At 39.1% G+C, this 15567-nt stretch overlaps 1 protein-coding gene across 1 annotated transcript in view; it reads right to left on the minus strand.

Moving 5' to 3' along the window:
* The window catches only part of lrrc75bb (leucine rich repeat containing 75Bb), a 34263-nt gene extending 24024 nt beyond the window's left edge, over positions 1-10239 (minus strand). The window contains exons 1-2 of the mRNA XM_042509860.1: positions 9783-10239; positions 1095-1223 (exon numbers count right to left, since the gene is read on the minus strand). Coding sequence (XP_042365794.1) covers positions 1095-1223; positions 9783-10073 — 420 coding nt within the window. The 5' untranslated portion in view covers positions 10074-10239. The remainder of the gene's footprint in view (positions 1-1094; positions 1224-9782) is intronic.
* Positions 10240-15567: the final 5328 nt, after the last annotated feature.

The following is a 15567-nucleotide window of genomic DNA, read 5'->3' on the forward strand; positions in this document are numbered from 1 at the left end:
AGTTTTACGGATGATTTTTTTCATTCTGTTTCTCCAAACTATATTTTTCTGATGTTATTTCTGTCTGCATATTTGACATCAACTGTGATCTCTTCTCGGTTGTTCCTTTTGTAGTTTCTCCCTTTTTTCCTCCTTTAACACTGTTTGTAGAGCTTGTTCTTATCTAAATTGAGGGTCTAAGGATCAAGGATATCAAATGTTCTACACATTGTAAAACCCTCTGAGCAAATTTGTGATTCAGGGCTGTATACATAAAACTCCACTTGGCTTAAAATGTGCTGCGCTGCTCACATTTCCCTTGTAAATCACGACTTATGCAGAATCAGTGAATAGTGTACAGGATCCCTACGTAATAAAAGTTAATATGTCACCTTATATTGAACTCATTTTAAACACACCAAGACGTGCTTAGTGATCCATTATGCTAATGGCTAAACACCTCAAGTATAATTTCCTTTGCTTCTTTCCATGCTTCTGTAGTCGTGTTTGTGCAAATCACACCAACAGTTCACTGTTGTCACAAAAGCATGACAACAAATTTGACACATGCACTCAGGCTTGGCTAATAAATACGGACATATTGTAGCTTGCCTCTACTCTGTTTACACTTGTCTGTTAATTAACTCTCTGAAACCTGAGCAAACTGGCTTGATTTCTTATAACATGCGAAAAGCAATTTAACAAGAAATGTCCCAAAAATTAGCAAGAAATTAGTACAAGACAATTACCTGAAAATAAGCAAAGAAAGAAAGAAAGAACAAGAAAATGACCTTTTCTTTTTTTCCTGTAATACATTTCAAATATTTAATTCAAAGAATCAAAAATATAGTTTTCTTTAACCATCATTTTTTTCAGTTTGCTGGACATTTCTTGCCAAGTTGCTCATTATGTTTTTTTGTTTTGTTTTGTTTTCCTGTGTTTTTTTTAAAGAAATCAAATCAATTTTCTTGGGCTTCAGAGGTTTAAATACTACTGAATGCAGCACAAGAAAACTGCTGATGGTCCATGTGTGAAAAGGTTAATTTGAAGTCTTCAGCAACTGTTTTCATAGCTCATGAACAGCTAAAACATACTGGATTACTCAGGATTCTCACCCGTTTTGGACACTGCAGGTCTCGGGCGAGGCCAAGCAGCAGCTCATGAGAGATGGGGTCCACTAGGTTGAGAAAAGCTGCGTTCTTGTACAAAATGTCGTTGAGCGACGTTCCTTGGAGTCCCAGATCCTGAGAGAGAAGAAAAGAGAGGAAAGTGTTTCAGTTAACTCTTTAACTAAATTCATTAGATTAAAACAGCCACATCTGAGCCGCGCTTCATTTAATATTCTCGTGACATTTCATGGATGGTTTAATGAAAATAGATTGTCCATGTTTATGAGCTTTGCTCATCAACCCCTTTCATCTTGCCCTCTTATCACGCTGCGAGCTGATAAGGTTTTGCTATCGGAGTCGTGTGTTAACACCCAGTGCAGCTGATTAGGGGTGGGAGGGTGTCTGCGTGTATATATATATATGTGTGTGTGGGTGTTAAGGATGTTGGGAGTAAAGTTGAAGTAAGCCAAGATAAAAGTGGGGTTGCCTTTCTTTAAATATTACAGTTATACTCAAGTGAAGAGAATAATACTCCTTCTGGTTCCTATGATCTCATTTGCAGTTTTCACTTGTCATTTTTCACAAAACACAACTCTTAACTGTCCGAGAAAAATACTTTTAGATTCCACTTCAATGCACTTCTGCTTTTAACCTTCAATCGTCAGCATTTTTAAGTAAAATGTGATGTGCTCAGTGGAACAAAGAATAGGCATTGTATGATTTGAACATTTTTTATGTCACATTCATTACGGCTGATTTATTATAACATCAAAAAATGCTTAAAACTCTTAAAAACAAATTAATTTCCCTTAAGTTTTGTTAAGAAACTAATATTTTTATTTATTTATTTATTTATATATTTCTTAGATTGGTTTCTGACTCCAATGACAAAGTGGCAGTATTAAATGAAGAGCTCAAAACAATAATTTTTTTTTAAAAAAGAGTAATAACTGCCTCAAGGTCTGTGTGTCTTGCTCCTTTGTAGGAGAGGTGGTGGGTCTTCTTGTTTACCTGTGCCCATGGGCTTTTTGTCTCATGATCCACCCATGGTTGCCTTGCAGTTGCAAATTTCTGATTATCCTGATAATTCACTACAATCAGCTTGTTGTGAGTGTTTTTTATCGTGATCTGCGATACAATCATGTATCGTCCCATCCCTAACCAGGAACCAGGACACATAACCGCTTGTTGATGATGCTTTTATCATCATCTGGCAGTTTTTATTTGCACTGACAATGTAAATATGTTTCATCTTCAGGTAATGCCTGGAGTGCTGACGTGTCATTAACAGCCAGCGTTTGAGCCTCACCAGCATGCAGCATCCCCTGCCTTTTCGGGGAAGATACCAACACCCACACAAACAAATTCAGGGAAAAAAACAAAACAAACAAACAGCAGGAAAGACGTGAAACTGAGCAGATGAAACGAAATGAGCAGAGGATGAAAGGTTAGGAGTACGAGCAAAGAAAGTCAAAGGAATTCTGTTTTAAGTATAAAGCTGCATTTCTCTTCAAATCCATAACAACAGCTGAAAGATGATTTATTCTTCTCATACATGCTGTCATATCAGTGACATATCGGCTGCTGTTGACTAACAAACATGCTTCACCAGACCATCGTCCTCCTAAAACTGTACAAACAGAAGCTGTGGGGCTGAAGAATACATACTGTCAGCTGTACATGTACTGAAAAGCTTTTCAAACAGCAGGCTGGAGGTTGAAGCTGTGTAAAACATGCTGTATACGCTCTGACAGCCCAACACTTAGGGGCACAGTGGAAGCAAAGAGGAAAACTCCCATCAGCATTTTCTCCTCCTCCAGCTTTTGAATTGATTTATTACAGCCAAGCTCTGTGGGATTCCCTGACGCTGGACTATCCTCCCGACCAGCTCCCCCTTCAATAAACCTCATTTAGCACCGATGGAGGGTACCACATGTGTCCATAAATGGAGACACAGAGGAATTTGGAGATTATTTTATGATGACGCTTGTTAACTACGTAGAGCAGCATCAGATATGAGGGGGATTCACGACTAAAACGAAACAGATTTTTAAATAGACACAGAGATTTGATCCTGTGGATTAATTTGACTGATTTCTAATCATAAAAGCATGAAATGTTTTCCTATTTGTCACTGACAGGATGCCTGCGTACATGCCCCTCAGATCCCACTACAAATGTCCTCCTGAAAGCTGCATATCTAATCTGACGTCTGCCTCGTCACAAAAAAGTCTGAATTAAAGCGACAAGCTCCGAAGCGCAGAACATCATCCCACACACGCAGTTCATTAGAATCCAATTAAATATATTGCGCTGCGTGACAAATCCAGTCCCACAGTCTTCTGCTGCAGTGGAAGAAACATGTCACAGCTGTCAGGTGTCCAGTTTGGTTTACTTAAGTTTTTCTTGGGCTGAGGATAACAAAATCCCGGGTATAAATTCAGAATTGTTGTGACGTTAAAAAGTACTGAAAAGCTGAAGATTCAAAGACACAAAGGCTTGGCCAGCAGCAACTGTGCTTTGGTAAGGAAATCTGACAAATAGGACGAGGTCAGACTCTCAGCTTAGTGAAATGTGACACGACATATAAGGAATACTTTCCTCCTTTACACACTAACATGAACACTGTGATTTTACTGCACTTGACAGAGCATGTTGCTTGTAGTGCTACAGTCATATTAGCAATCCGCCCCTCAAATGGGGAACTTTATACGCATTACTTATACGCACTGCCTATAAAGTGAATCTCTAGTTCATTCATTTTCTCCAAGTTTTTATGATATTTATGCTGTAGCTTCAGGCCACATGAGCCAAGTGCCAAAAGCGTGACCTTTTTCAAATGATCTCAGTTTGCAAGAGGCGTACCAGCAGCTCATCTCAGATAAAGAAATAGTTTGACATTTTAGGAAATGTGTTTATTTGCTTTCTTGCTGAGACGAGAGGAAGATTCATACCTTGTCTGTCTTTAAGGCAGGTATGACGCTCCAGCCAGGAGAAGGTTAGCTTAGCACTAAGACTGAAAACAGGGTGGAAACGGCTAATTAACACGTTATATTTTTTTTGTTCAGTAGCTGCTAGGATTAATCGATTAATCGAGAAAAGACTTTTAGGAAAACAAAGTAAAAATTGTTGTGATTCCTTCTTAAATGTGAATACTTTCTGGTTTCTCTACTCCTCTATGACAAACTATAAAGACATTTGAGGACTTCATCTTTGGCTTTGGGGAACATGAATCAACATTTTTCACCGTTTTCAGACATTTTATCGACCAAACAAGTAATCTTTTAATTGAGAAGATAGCTGGCAGATTTACCAACAATGTAAATGACTGTTTGTTACAAAGTGATTGTTCAATCTATATAAAAAAATAACCTGTGAAAACAACTTCTTGGTGTCCTGGTGTCACCGTGGATGTATTAAGAGAACTTGATACAGGCACTCCACATCATTGGGCCCACAGAACAAACACACTTCTGCCAGTCGAGCCGGCTTCTTCCGGTTTAGGCCTCCGCTAACTTGAATGGTGATAAAGTCATTTTATTGTACGGCTTTTAGACTTTCCAAATGTTATCAAACCAAATGGGTCAAATCTGATAGTAAAATTAATCATTTCATAAGGATTTTGACGTTAAAAAAAATGTATGGCCACTATGAAATTTGACTTCAAAGCTTAGCACCCTTCCTGTGGTCCAGTCTTTGCTCTGGGCTCAGTTAACAGGCCGATAGCTTCAGATCTATTGTGTAAACATGAGAGTGGTATTAATCTTTTCATCTAACTCTGGCATGAAAACTAATAAATTTGTTTCCCGAAAATGCGGAAATACTCCCTTAACATGGTTCTGTGTCAAACTTTTATGTATTTATTCATTTTTTGGGGCATTTTGGTTTTTCTTTATAGCATACAGAGAGGCAGGCAGAAAGTGCAGCATGAGAGAAGTGATAAATATTATGATATGATTAAAAACCCTAACTGTAACCCTAGACCAGACAAAACAGGTATTTCTACCTTAATTACGTCTTATTGGCTGAATAATGATACAATCACAGAGACACCACAATCTGAGCAGCTTTATTTTGATGCATTCAAAGTTGAATAAAATAAATAAATTAAAAATGTGCGTTGTGACAGCTAACCTCGGACTCTTCACACACTACAGAGAACACCTTAATTAGTGTCTTCTCCATCGTTGCACATTGGTTACTCAGTGTGCGCGCTGTAGAGCATAATTGATATGAGTATTTGCTGATTCTTTGTTTACTAATGAATATGTAGAAGATCCCAAACTAATTAACTTAATGGCCCAGAAGGCAGATCAGTGATGGAGATAGAGCGTGGGCTCCGGTGTTTTTTGGTTTCTCTTTGTAATGGCTCCCTATATGTGAAAGAAACATGCTCCAGCATCCATCATCTCAAGGTGATTATCTCCAAATGTATCCGTCTCTGAGAGGGAAAACTGCTCTGCTGCTGGAGAACAACACCAGGAGATCTACCGCCAGCTTTTTTTTTTTCTTTCCGTCTTGAAGTATTGTTAGTCAGACACTTGGCTTCAGCCCCAACGACATACAACAGCACTCTGACTTCACCTCGGTGAGCGATGGAGAGCGCATTCGTGCTTCGTGAGCAGTTTAAATGCCGAGCTATGGAGAAAGCTGCCCCTGCTCACGACCAACAAATGTACATGTTGATCTTTGAAATCTTTTTTCGACAAGATATGACTGACTGCAGGACTGCAAAACAAACACAAACAGACACACTGAAGTCTTTGGAAGATATGCATGAGTCATATCCCTCCTGCTTCATACAAATATGAATATAATTCTTTGCAATGAAGTTTAAATTTACCCTATATGCTCCGGTAATGGATTCTATGCATAGCAGAAGAGATACCTACAGACTTCTCACACACCCGTCGCTTCTCCTCAGGATTGTTTTCTGCTTTAATCTGCACACATCTGTGTAATTTATTCTACGGCACCGTACAGATGGGCAGGGAGTTTGCATGACAGGGGGGCCCTCTTGATCAGAACTGCTTTTGTCTGAACTTCAAAACTGTTCTCCTTTGATCAACACACAGCTACCAGAAGGCAGCGGAAAGCTCAAGCTGAGCTCAAAAACTATTTCTTTTTTCTTCTCCGCTCTAGTTTGGATAAATCTTCAGAAAGTGAGGATTAGAACAGGGAAGGTGTTACACAGTAAAGTGCAACAGATAAAACTTAAAGGTGGAGTCAGCGATTTTAGTGGAAGATTGTTTGAGCTGTGGGGTTCAGCATGTTGGCATGCGCCAGATTGCCTTTCTCTTTATACATCCATGGCCCTTTCCCAGCCAAGTCACCACAAGAAAATGTTCACATTTTCACATTTTTGCAAACCACGAATATGTTACATTTGAACATTTCATGCATATCGTTACAGTTTCTAAAGTCACATAATATATGAGCTGATTTTGTTAGCGGCTTGTGGAGGGGATGGTGGATGTTGGATATCTCTGCATGGCTGCTAAGCTGCAGACTAATGTTCCAGACCAACAAATATCAGACCTGGATGTTTTTTGTGACTCTTCACAGCGTTTCCCAGTGGCGTTAGAGCCGCCAGATATGGATGTTGTTTTCTTTTTGTTTTGTTTTTTCCAACACATTGTGGTGTTTCCCACCTGTGTTTGAGCAACCAAACCTGTGTGTTTTTAATGGCACACTGTGGTGTTTCCCAGTGTTGTTTGAGCCATCAAAACTAGGTGTTTTTTACCAACACAAGGTGGAGTTTTCCAGCGATGTTTGTGTCGCTGAACTTAGTTGTTCACATTGCAGTGTTTCCCAACTGTGTTTGAGCAACCAAACCTGAGTGTTTTCTATGGCACATTTCGACGTTTCCCGGGGGCATTTGAGCAATGAACCTGGATGCTTTTTTATGACACACTATAGCATTTCCCAGAAGCATGTCAGCCACTAAGCCTGGCCGTTTTCACACCCTGCTGTCCCTGCTTTTCCAGAGGCTTTTGTGCCACCAAATGTGGGTGTTTTAAGCCATGACGTGATCTTTTCCTACTCATAACCCAGTGATTTTTGTGCCTAAACCTAACCACACTTTCACAACCGTGTTGTTGAGAAATGTGAAGTTTTAACGTATCAGCTACACAATAATGCACAAGTGTAACTTATCTGAGGTTTGCAGAAGCAATGCCAAGTTTTTCTGGCGATTGGGTTGCCTTTTTCTTCTCCTGTGTATGAGCAAAAACGCTTGCTATTGTTAAATGGCTGGAATACTTTTGATTGGCTCAGCCTGAGCCACTTTGTTTGTTTACCATTTATGGAGCCAGGAATGTGTACAAACACCAGATTTTGTGTCAGCACACACATAGAACAGACAGCTAGCAGAGAATGAGGAGACAATCTTTGAATTTGACAAAAAGTGTAATGAATTAGAAGCGTTGACTGCACCTTTAAATACAAGAAATAAACATACCAAATGTTGGTGCTATGGAGCTGACAACAAAGATTTGTTTGCACAAAGCTACGCAACAGGGGACAGATTAGAACTGTTCAACAATACCACATTAGAGTATCAGCTGAGTTTGTGCTTCTTCTTATGTGGATTTATGTATTTAAAATTCTCTCTTATGTAAATTTCAAACATCCTGTACAAAGGAAACAGTAAACAGTGGCAAAAAATAGATTATTTATGTTGTACTCAATATTTTCTTTTGCATTAACCCTGAAACAGACCTTGTTATCAAGAGGCTATAGGCTAATATGTGATTTGTTAGAAAAAAATGCTAGTCATTCGATTATGATCGCAAAGTTTGTCACATAAAACATGAAAGCAGCCAAGGCTTCCTACAAATAATACACTGTCTGTTCTGTGTTTTTTGGAGCTGATTGAATATTCAGAACATGAACTGGCTGGCTCCGTAGCAGTTCCCTTTCAGACTAAACAGGTGGTTGTTGATTTAAACCAGCGTCTCCTTGTAAGTGCTTCTTTTTTTTTCAGGAATATTAAAATGAGACAACAGAGCACAGGCAAGCATTCACTAAAAAACTTGCAAAAAGTAGATGATTAAATGACTTTAACTTTAAAAAGAGATATTAACACAATGACACCTGCAAATATTCGTTCCTCATAAATGCTGGATTTTCTGTGTCAGATGAAATCTACAAGGGCTTTTGCTAAATACATATGGCAGTCACATACTTACCAACATACCTTTGTGTTAGGGTTACGGCGGAATGACTTGAAACTGTTTAATGTGGTATTAAAATCAATGGTTATCATACCATTTGCTTATCTACAGTATTAAAAACAATATATATACAATGTCAAGAATCTCACCTGTGCATGCAAATTGTCTTACCTCGATGGTCAAACTTTTTATTACTTTTGCTTTTTTTGGAGCTTTTTTTGGTGCCTGTATTTATGATTTATTTATTCATAGTTTTTAGATTGCTTTTATTTTAGAGTTTGGTTTTGTTTTTATTGGTATTTATTATATATTTAACATTTTGATTACCCCCAGTACCGGGGGTATTTTAATTGTTTAATCTTTTGTATTTGTGTCATGTCTTATCCTGCATGTTGTCTGTGCTGTCTCAATGGATGTCTTGCACTTGATACTGCAAACCAAATCTACTGATGGGTCCAGAAAACATGGACTTTTTACACAAACTTCCAAAGAAAATGTCTTCATCTTTCAGTAAGGCTACAATAAAGCATTTACTAAACCAAAAATCCCCTCTGTTTTCATTTCTCTGAGGCTCATTGTAACTGTTTAAAATAATAATAAGTGTGTAATGCTGTATCTGTGAAATGATTTTCACATTATGGTTATCCGCTGTGAAAATCTCATACCATTGCACCCCTGCCATGTACCATAGCTCTGTGCACAACATAGGTAATATATGTCAAATTTATTAACCCTTTTGAACCTTTTCTTGTGATGCATTTAGACACCTTTCACAAGCATTATAACCCTTTAAACCCTTAGCAAATTGGTTTGATTTCTTTCGTAAACATGTCGAAAAGACAATGAGCAACATGGTCAGAAAAGTACCCCAAAATTGTGAGAAATTAGTAAAAGGTGAAAAGAAAATTACCTGAAAACTTTATTTTTATTAGAAATGTATTTTTTTTAAATAGGGGAAAATGTCCAGAAAATATATATTATCATTAGAATAATTATATATTTTAAAAAATATATTACAGAAAAAATTTAGGATTTTTTTTCTCCAATTTTCAAGAATTTTGGGGGGGTAATTTTCTTGTTTGCGTTGTTTATTTTTACTTGCCTTTTCTTTCATTTTTTCAGGCCATTTTCTTGTAACTTTTAACTAATTCCTAGCTAACTTTGGGCCATGTCCTGTTAAGTTGCCCATCCATGTTTTTGAAAGAAGTCAAACCAAATTGCTCTGTTATCAAATGGCTTAAAGAAGTGCACAGCAAGTAAATAAACTGCTTTTGTGTTATATAAATTTTCAAGCAGCTGCATCACAAACACTTGTATCTAAATAAATATAAAAATCAACAGTTCATAGCTATGGCTTGCAGATAAAACATACCTTTAAGCTCATGAATGAAAGCAAACTTTGTTGCCCACGTGCTCATAAACCAGTTCATGAAACCACGTTCCTTATTTTAATAACAAGACAAAGTACAGACACAAAAACTCGGCACATTCATGCTCCAATGCAATGCCAGCTCTTTACCTTTCTCAGCAGTTTAAGCACTTCGGCTGCTTGCTCCATCTTCTGCTCCCGGAGAAGCCTCTGGATTTCCCGGATCCAGGCAACCCGCCTCACATATGGGCTGTGGTTGGTTTTCCGCAGCATCCCCGGGAGCTTGTCGGACTTGAGCATCAAGGAGGTAAACAAGAAGTCCCCGCCGCCTCTGCCGCCACTTCTCTCGCTCTCTCCCGGGGTGTCATTCCTCTGGCGTCTCCTCTTGGACAATTTAGAGTCAAAATCGAGACTTCTCTGTCTGGTCAACTTAGAGCCCATCACTCATGAGAGGATGTATCGATGGTGGTGAGAGGGATTTTACAACATGCAGCCAAAACATCACACTTAACTTGCTCCAGCCTCAGTGAAATAGAGTCTCAAAGTTTCACTGTGAACTGTAAAGCAGCAGCATCGTTATAATCATGATAACAACGTGTGGCCGGTCTCGCCGTCGTCCCCCTGCTCGCATCCGTTCATGCACTGGTGCCTGAGCACTCTGGCATCCTTTGCTTTACTCAGAGCTGGTGCGCTCCTCAGCCAATCAGATCGCGATTCTCCGCACAGCCCAAGAGCGCGAGTCACGGCGGAAACTGAGCTTAGTACTGAGCTTAGTTTTCTGACTGGACCTCCACATCATAACGAACAGGTTGTTTATGTGTACTCTGAGTCAATCAGACAAAGTGGAGTTTAATCCTCTGTTATTATACTGTAGGGTCTTATGTAACAATTTCGTAATCCTGGAAATGGGATGGATGGATGGATGGATAGAAAGATAGATAGATAGACAGATAGATTAGATTAGTCTGGTTTTTGTATAAATGAACAATTATTAAAGGCAGAAATTATGATTGCAAAGCAGAAAAAAGAGATATCTATGAACACTTGTGTTGTTTTGCATCTCTTTGTTGTTGTCATGTAGCTATTTTGTGTTTCCTTGTGGCTGTTTTGTGTCTCTTTGTACAGTTGTCATTTTGTTTCTCTCTCTGATCATTATTTTGTGTATCTTTGTGGTTGTTTTTAGTGTCTAGCAAATTCAACACCCAATGCAAGCTTTCCCTGACCAGTCCAACCCTATTTTTTAGCCATTTTGTGTCTTTTTTTGTAGTTATTTTGTGTCTCTTTGCAGTTCCTCTGCATCGCGTTGTGGTCTGTTTGTGTGTCGTTGCTGTCATTTTGAGTCTCTTCTTGGTCTGTAACTGTTAATTTAAGTGACATTTTACCGCTGAAGGCCAGGGGGCCCTCTGACACTATAGCCTGTTCCTGGTAGGCCCATTAAGTAATTCATCCATATTTACAACAGTAATATTTATTCCATGGCTGGGTGTTGCACTGGATTGCATTACATTATACAAGGTATCTGTATTGATTTTTCCAGGATTGCAATATGCAGTCAATGATCTATAATGCATTAATGGTGCCGCCGGTGGCTCAGTTGATGGATGTGAAGAATTTGTGCAATTAAGATATTCACAAACTTGTTCAGTGTAGAATTATTTCCCCCGTAATCTTGTTGCTAATTTTTTGAGGCTCTGGGGGACAGTGGACAATACTTCCTGACCAGCCTGTGGTAAGAAGTCATTTGGCAGTCTGCTGATGCTGAGTAATAACACTAAAACTCTTGAGTTTAAATTGCAAAACAGTCTCTAACTAAAGTGCATCCATCAGCTATGCAGACTGCATGAGCTAAACTTTTGGGTGTCCATTAAATAAGGAACAATATTGATCAATCCCAGACTGATGTGCTGGTAGATTTAATCAGCTACTGAGAAACATGACCTGTAAGTTTAAGTAGTAGAGGGGCTTTAACAATTCAAAACAAATGGATTGGTGGTGATACATCTTGAAAGAGCAGCAAACCAGTGGTGGACCTCTGAGGGTTTAACTTCTGTAACTTCTACAGCGATAACTGTACTTCAGGGTGTGTTAGTGCACAGTGAATTCACTGCTGGGTGGGGCTACAGGTGAAGCAGAACACACCACCTAAGACTGCCCCACAATAAAAGACTTTCAAATTTTCACAGATGAAGAAAATGCGAGAGCACTCACATATAATGACATGTCATTTTAAATTGAACAGTTTTGTTCCTACAGTGTGTGGAAAGAAATTATTTGACCAAAACACCATAGCACAAACAGATTCTATTCACAAACAACCAGAGTCCCAACTCTCAAAACCAAAAATCTCATAAATCTCTCACTAAATGTGACTTTAGAGTAGACAGACATGGTGGACGACATACAGGAAGAACTAGAAACGGAAAATTCAGAAAATTGTAATTTTGTTAGTTGATGTTAGACACCGATGCAAGGAGTCACCTCTCGCAGCGATCGGATACATGGCAGGTGCATCAGTTTTAGAGACAGTGGGCAACAACCCAACTGCTGCGTTGTCAGACACGGATGCACCAAGGCTCCTCTCAAGATGCTATGTTACGTGCTGGGTGGAGGGAACTACCATAATATAAAGAGCAAGGCAGTTCAAACAGGACAGATGAGAGGGCAAATGGACGGGTCCATCATACTCCAGACTTTCACCCAGGAGCCAGCTGTTCACTTCATGACCTGCATTATTTCACATTTATCATCTTGATTTGCACAATTAACCATGAAACAGAGACTGAGAGGAAGGCTCTGTGAGAAGTTGCTCTAGGGGGAAAAAAACTTTTACAACAGGGGGGTTAAAGTAAGATAATTTACACAGTGACATGACATGATTGTATCACTTCCTACTGCAACTTTTACACTGCATTCACTGCCATTGACCTGGATGCATCATTTTGAACAAGCATCATGTGAAATAGTGTCTGGTCAGTAATAATAAGAGAAGATTTAGTGACCAAGATTTCAAAACCTAACCTACTATCAGCCCTGTGTATGTAACAGTGGATATACATATGTTTTTGTTACAAATTTCCTTGCTCAAGCTTGGGAAAGAAGACAGAGTATTTTGTTAAATACCGAGCTGTAAAATGACCCTTAATCTTTGTAATGAAATGAAATGTAACAAATTATTTGACTGCTGCAACTGTTTTGGTGTCTTATAAACCCATGAGGGTTTGGCACATTGTGTGCATGACACGAAAATAAAAGAGATCGGTCAATATATAGTAAGATCTTACATCACCAAACAACCCCCGGTGGGAATCAGTGCAATAAAATATTTCACCTCGCAGCCAAAATGCAAATCCAAGGAAACAACAGTGAAGTCTGTGTAGGACAACAGAGCAACAGTCATCTAGCAGCACCTGGTGCATCCCCATCATGCTGATACCAAAGTCTAATTGCTCTCACTGGCTTTCTCTGGATTTCAGGATTTCACTGCCCACTCCACTCTTGGAGTTGATGAGGTCCTGATGTGCCAATTATACTGAAGTACTATCTGTCTTTTTGGGTTGTACGGAGCCCTGACCTCTGTCACACACCTTAAGGGCAGGTTTGATCATTTCTTAAGAAGGGCTGAACTGACTAGCACAAGTGGATTTTCAATAAGAGGATTTATGTACCCCAAATGCCTAACAAAGTTGTTGGCATGCATAAAAGATGTCAGCTAAACAGAACTTTGAACTATGTTAACATAAATAGGATTAGACTGAAAAGACTAAACAATAACAAAAAATGACCATCCTCATTGAAGGGCTGATGAGACCATTTTATAACAAAGTGGTAACACACAGACAGCTGCAGCTAAACTGTAGATAAATCAACACATTTAATGCACATTTTAGTCGACAAAATGTGGGACATTTTTTGCCAAATTGCCTTTTCCCTCATGTTTCTGAAAGAAATCAAACCACTTTGCTCAGGTTTTGAAGGGTTAAATGCCTGTGAAAGGCATCTGCAGCATAAGAAAACTGTTTTCGATCCAGGTTTCAAAGGGTTAAAGCATCTCTCTGTGAGCTGCCGTCGTACACTACACACCTGACCTTTTTATCTTTCCCTTTTGCCTCCAAGCAGGTGCACTGACCTCTGGGATGGAGGAGATCAGGAATGAAATCCAGCAGGAAACTCCAGGAACAGATATTCAGGATGGTGAAAAAGGAAAGTTTTGTGATATTTAGTATAACCTCCTGGGCTGCTCATTCTCCCTCTGTTCTGCTTCTCTCTGCATGAGGGACGCCACTCTGGTTTATGAGTTTACAGCCATTTAAATTCAAGGTGAAACATGTGACAGTAGCTGATGGACTTTGTCTCTCACTCTCCATGGTGGTGGGGTGAGATGGTCCTCCACAGTGTCGGGACAAAAGTAAAACTCATTCATCTCTGCTGAGGTGTTTCACTCGTTTGGCTTACGTGCCTCCAGCAGCACAAGAATTGATTTACAGCCTGTTGATTGTCAGAGTACCACCACAGCACAGATGTGTCATTTATTATCAGGCTATGACATGCATTCTTTATATACCCAAACTTATTGTATTTACAAGAGAAGAAAATAGACACAAAAATGATGTAGAAGAAGAAAGACAAGCATGGCAGCACATAACATAAAGCTGCTTTGTCAGTGGAAGCAGACGACTTTTTTTTTTTGCATGAAAACAAAAGAGGGAAAAAACAGCGGATGTGTTTTGTTTTGCGTTCACCAAAGACATCACGAAAATACTGCATAGAGCAGCTGCTGGTTTAGCAGATATAGTCAAAAGCACAAATGTTCAGTTCAATGTGAGGCTTTACATTACTAAATATCATATGCACATACATTATAGACACTAAATTCTATTTTGAAATCTTTTTTCCTTTTGTAATAAACCAAACTTTTGTCATTGTTTGTGGGCAAGTGGAGGCTGAGTATAAAGCTGTATTGTCCTGCTCGTAGACATGCATCCCTGTCCTATGAAATAGAAGATGGAGTCCAAGAAAATTAGCTAGTGACTTGTCATTTTAATAAAACAGTGCCCACATGCCCAGGTGTCCAGATAAGTGCAATATTTTCTTACTTACCATGTCCTTATACAAGTATCTGTTTGAACTGGAGCTATGTAACTAACTGGATATTTGGTACGGCTGATGGGCTTCAGCTGTGAAAACACAAACATTAAGTGTTGGTGTTTTGACAGCTGTAACTGAATGTCCAATGCAGGGACCAAATAATTGAAAAAATAGAATGTGTTCATGGGGACTCATTGGATAGCGCTAATACCATGTTTTTGTATACTGAAAGATAAAACTACGCAATAATTCACATTAAATGCCTGGTTTTGCAACAGCAGAATATGTTGTAGCAAAAAAAAAACTGCCATGTAGCCCAATTCTGGTGCGCCACTCATGCCCATTTTCAGCTAATTTGGGCAATTGGATGTGACTCAGTTACTTCTTCCGGCATGCCGAGCTTGGGCCAGTGCTGAGCCAGGTCATTTTTTAACATCGACCCAGTGATGGCAACTTATGCAGAGGGAATCAGACCATTTTATTTGGCTTGATTCTGTGGCATTGTGGTGGAAATGTATACCTTTGTCATTATTAGTTACATATTTTCGCACACACTACTCTATATTTTAGTTCTTGTTTTAACTTGTGTACGACTCAGCTATAATGACACATTTTTGGTCAGTGTAACAGGTTGTTTTACCCTGGCTTCATCCTGGAACAAGGACATCTAAAATTCTGTTTACTGAACAAACATGTTTTTATGGGATGGCAATCAAATGATTTTAGGGAATGGTTAAAAATCGGTGAGAGTGAATGCAATGTCTGTTTTGATTGGTGTGTGAAAAAGGGCCGGCCCCTATGAGGAGCTATTTTACTGTCGCTCAAATGTGGCTTCCTTCAGTTACTTTGC

This window comes from Plectropomus leopardus, chromosome 20 (genome assembly GCF_008729295.1).
Source record: "Plectropomus leopardus isolate mb chromosome 20, YSFRI_Pleo_2.0, whole genome shotgun sequence".
In the NCBI taxonomy this organism is placed as follows: Eukaryota; Metazoa; Chordata; class Actinopteri; order Perciformes; family Serranidae; genus Plectropomus; species Plectropomus leopardus.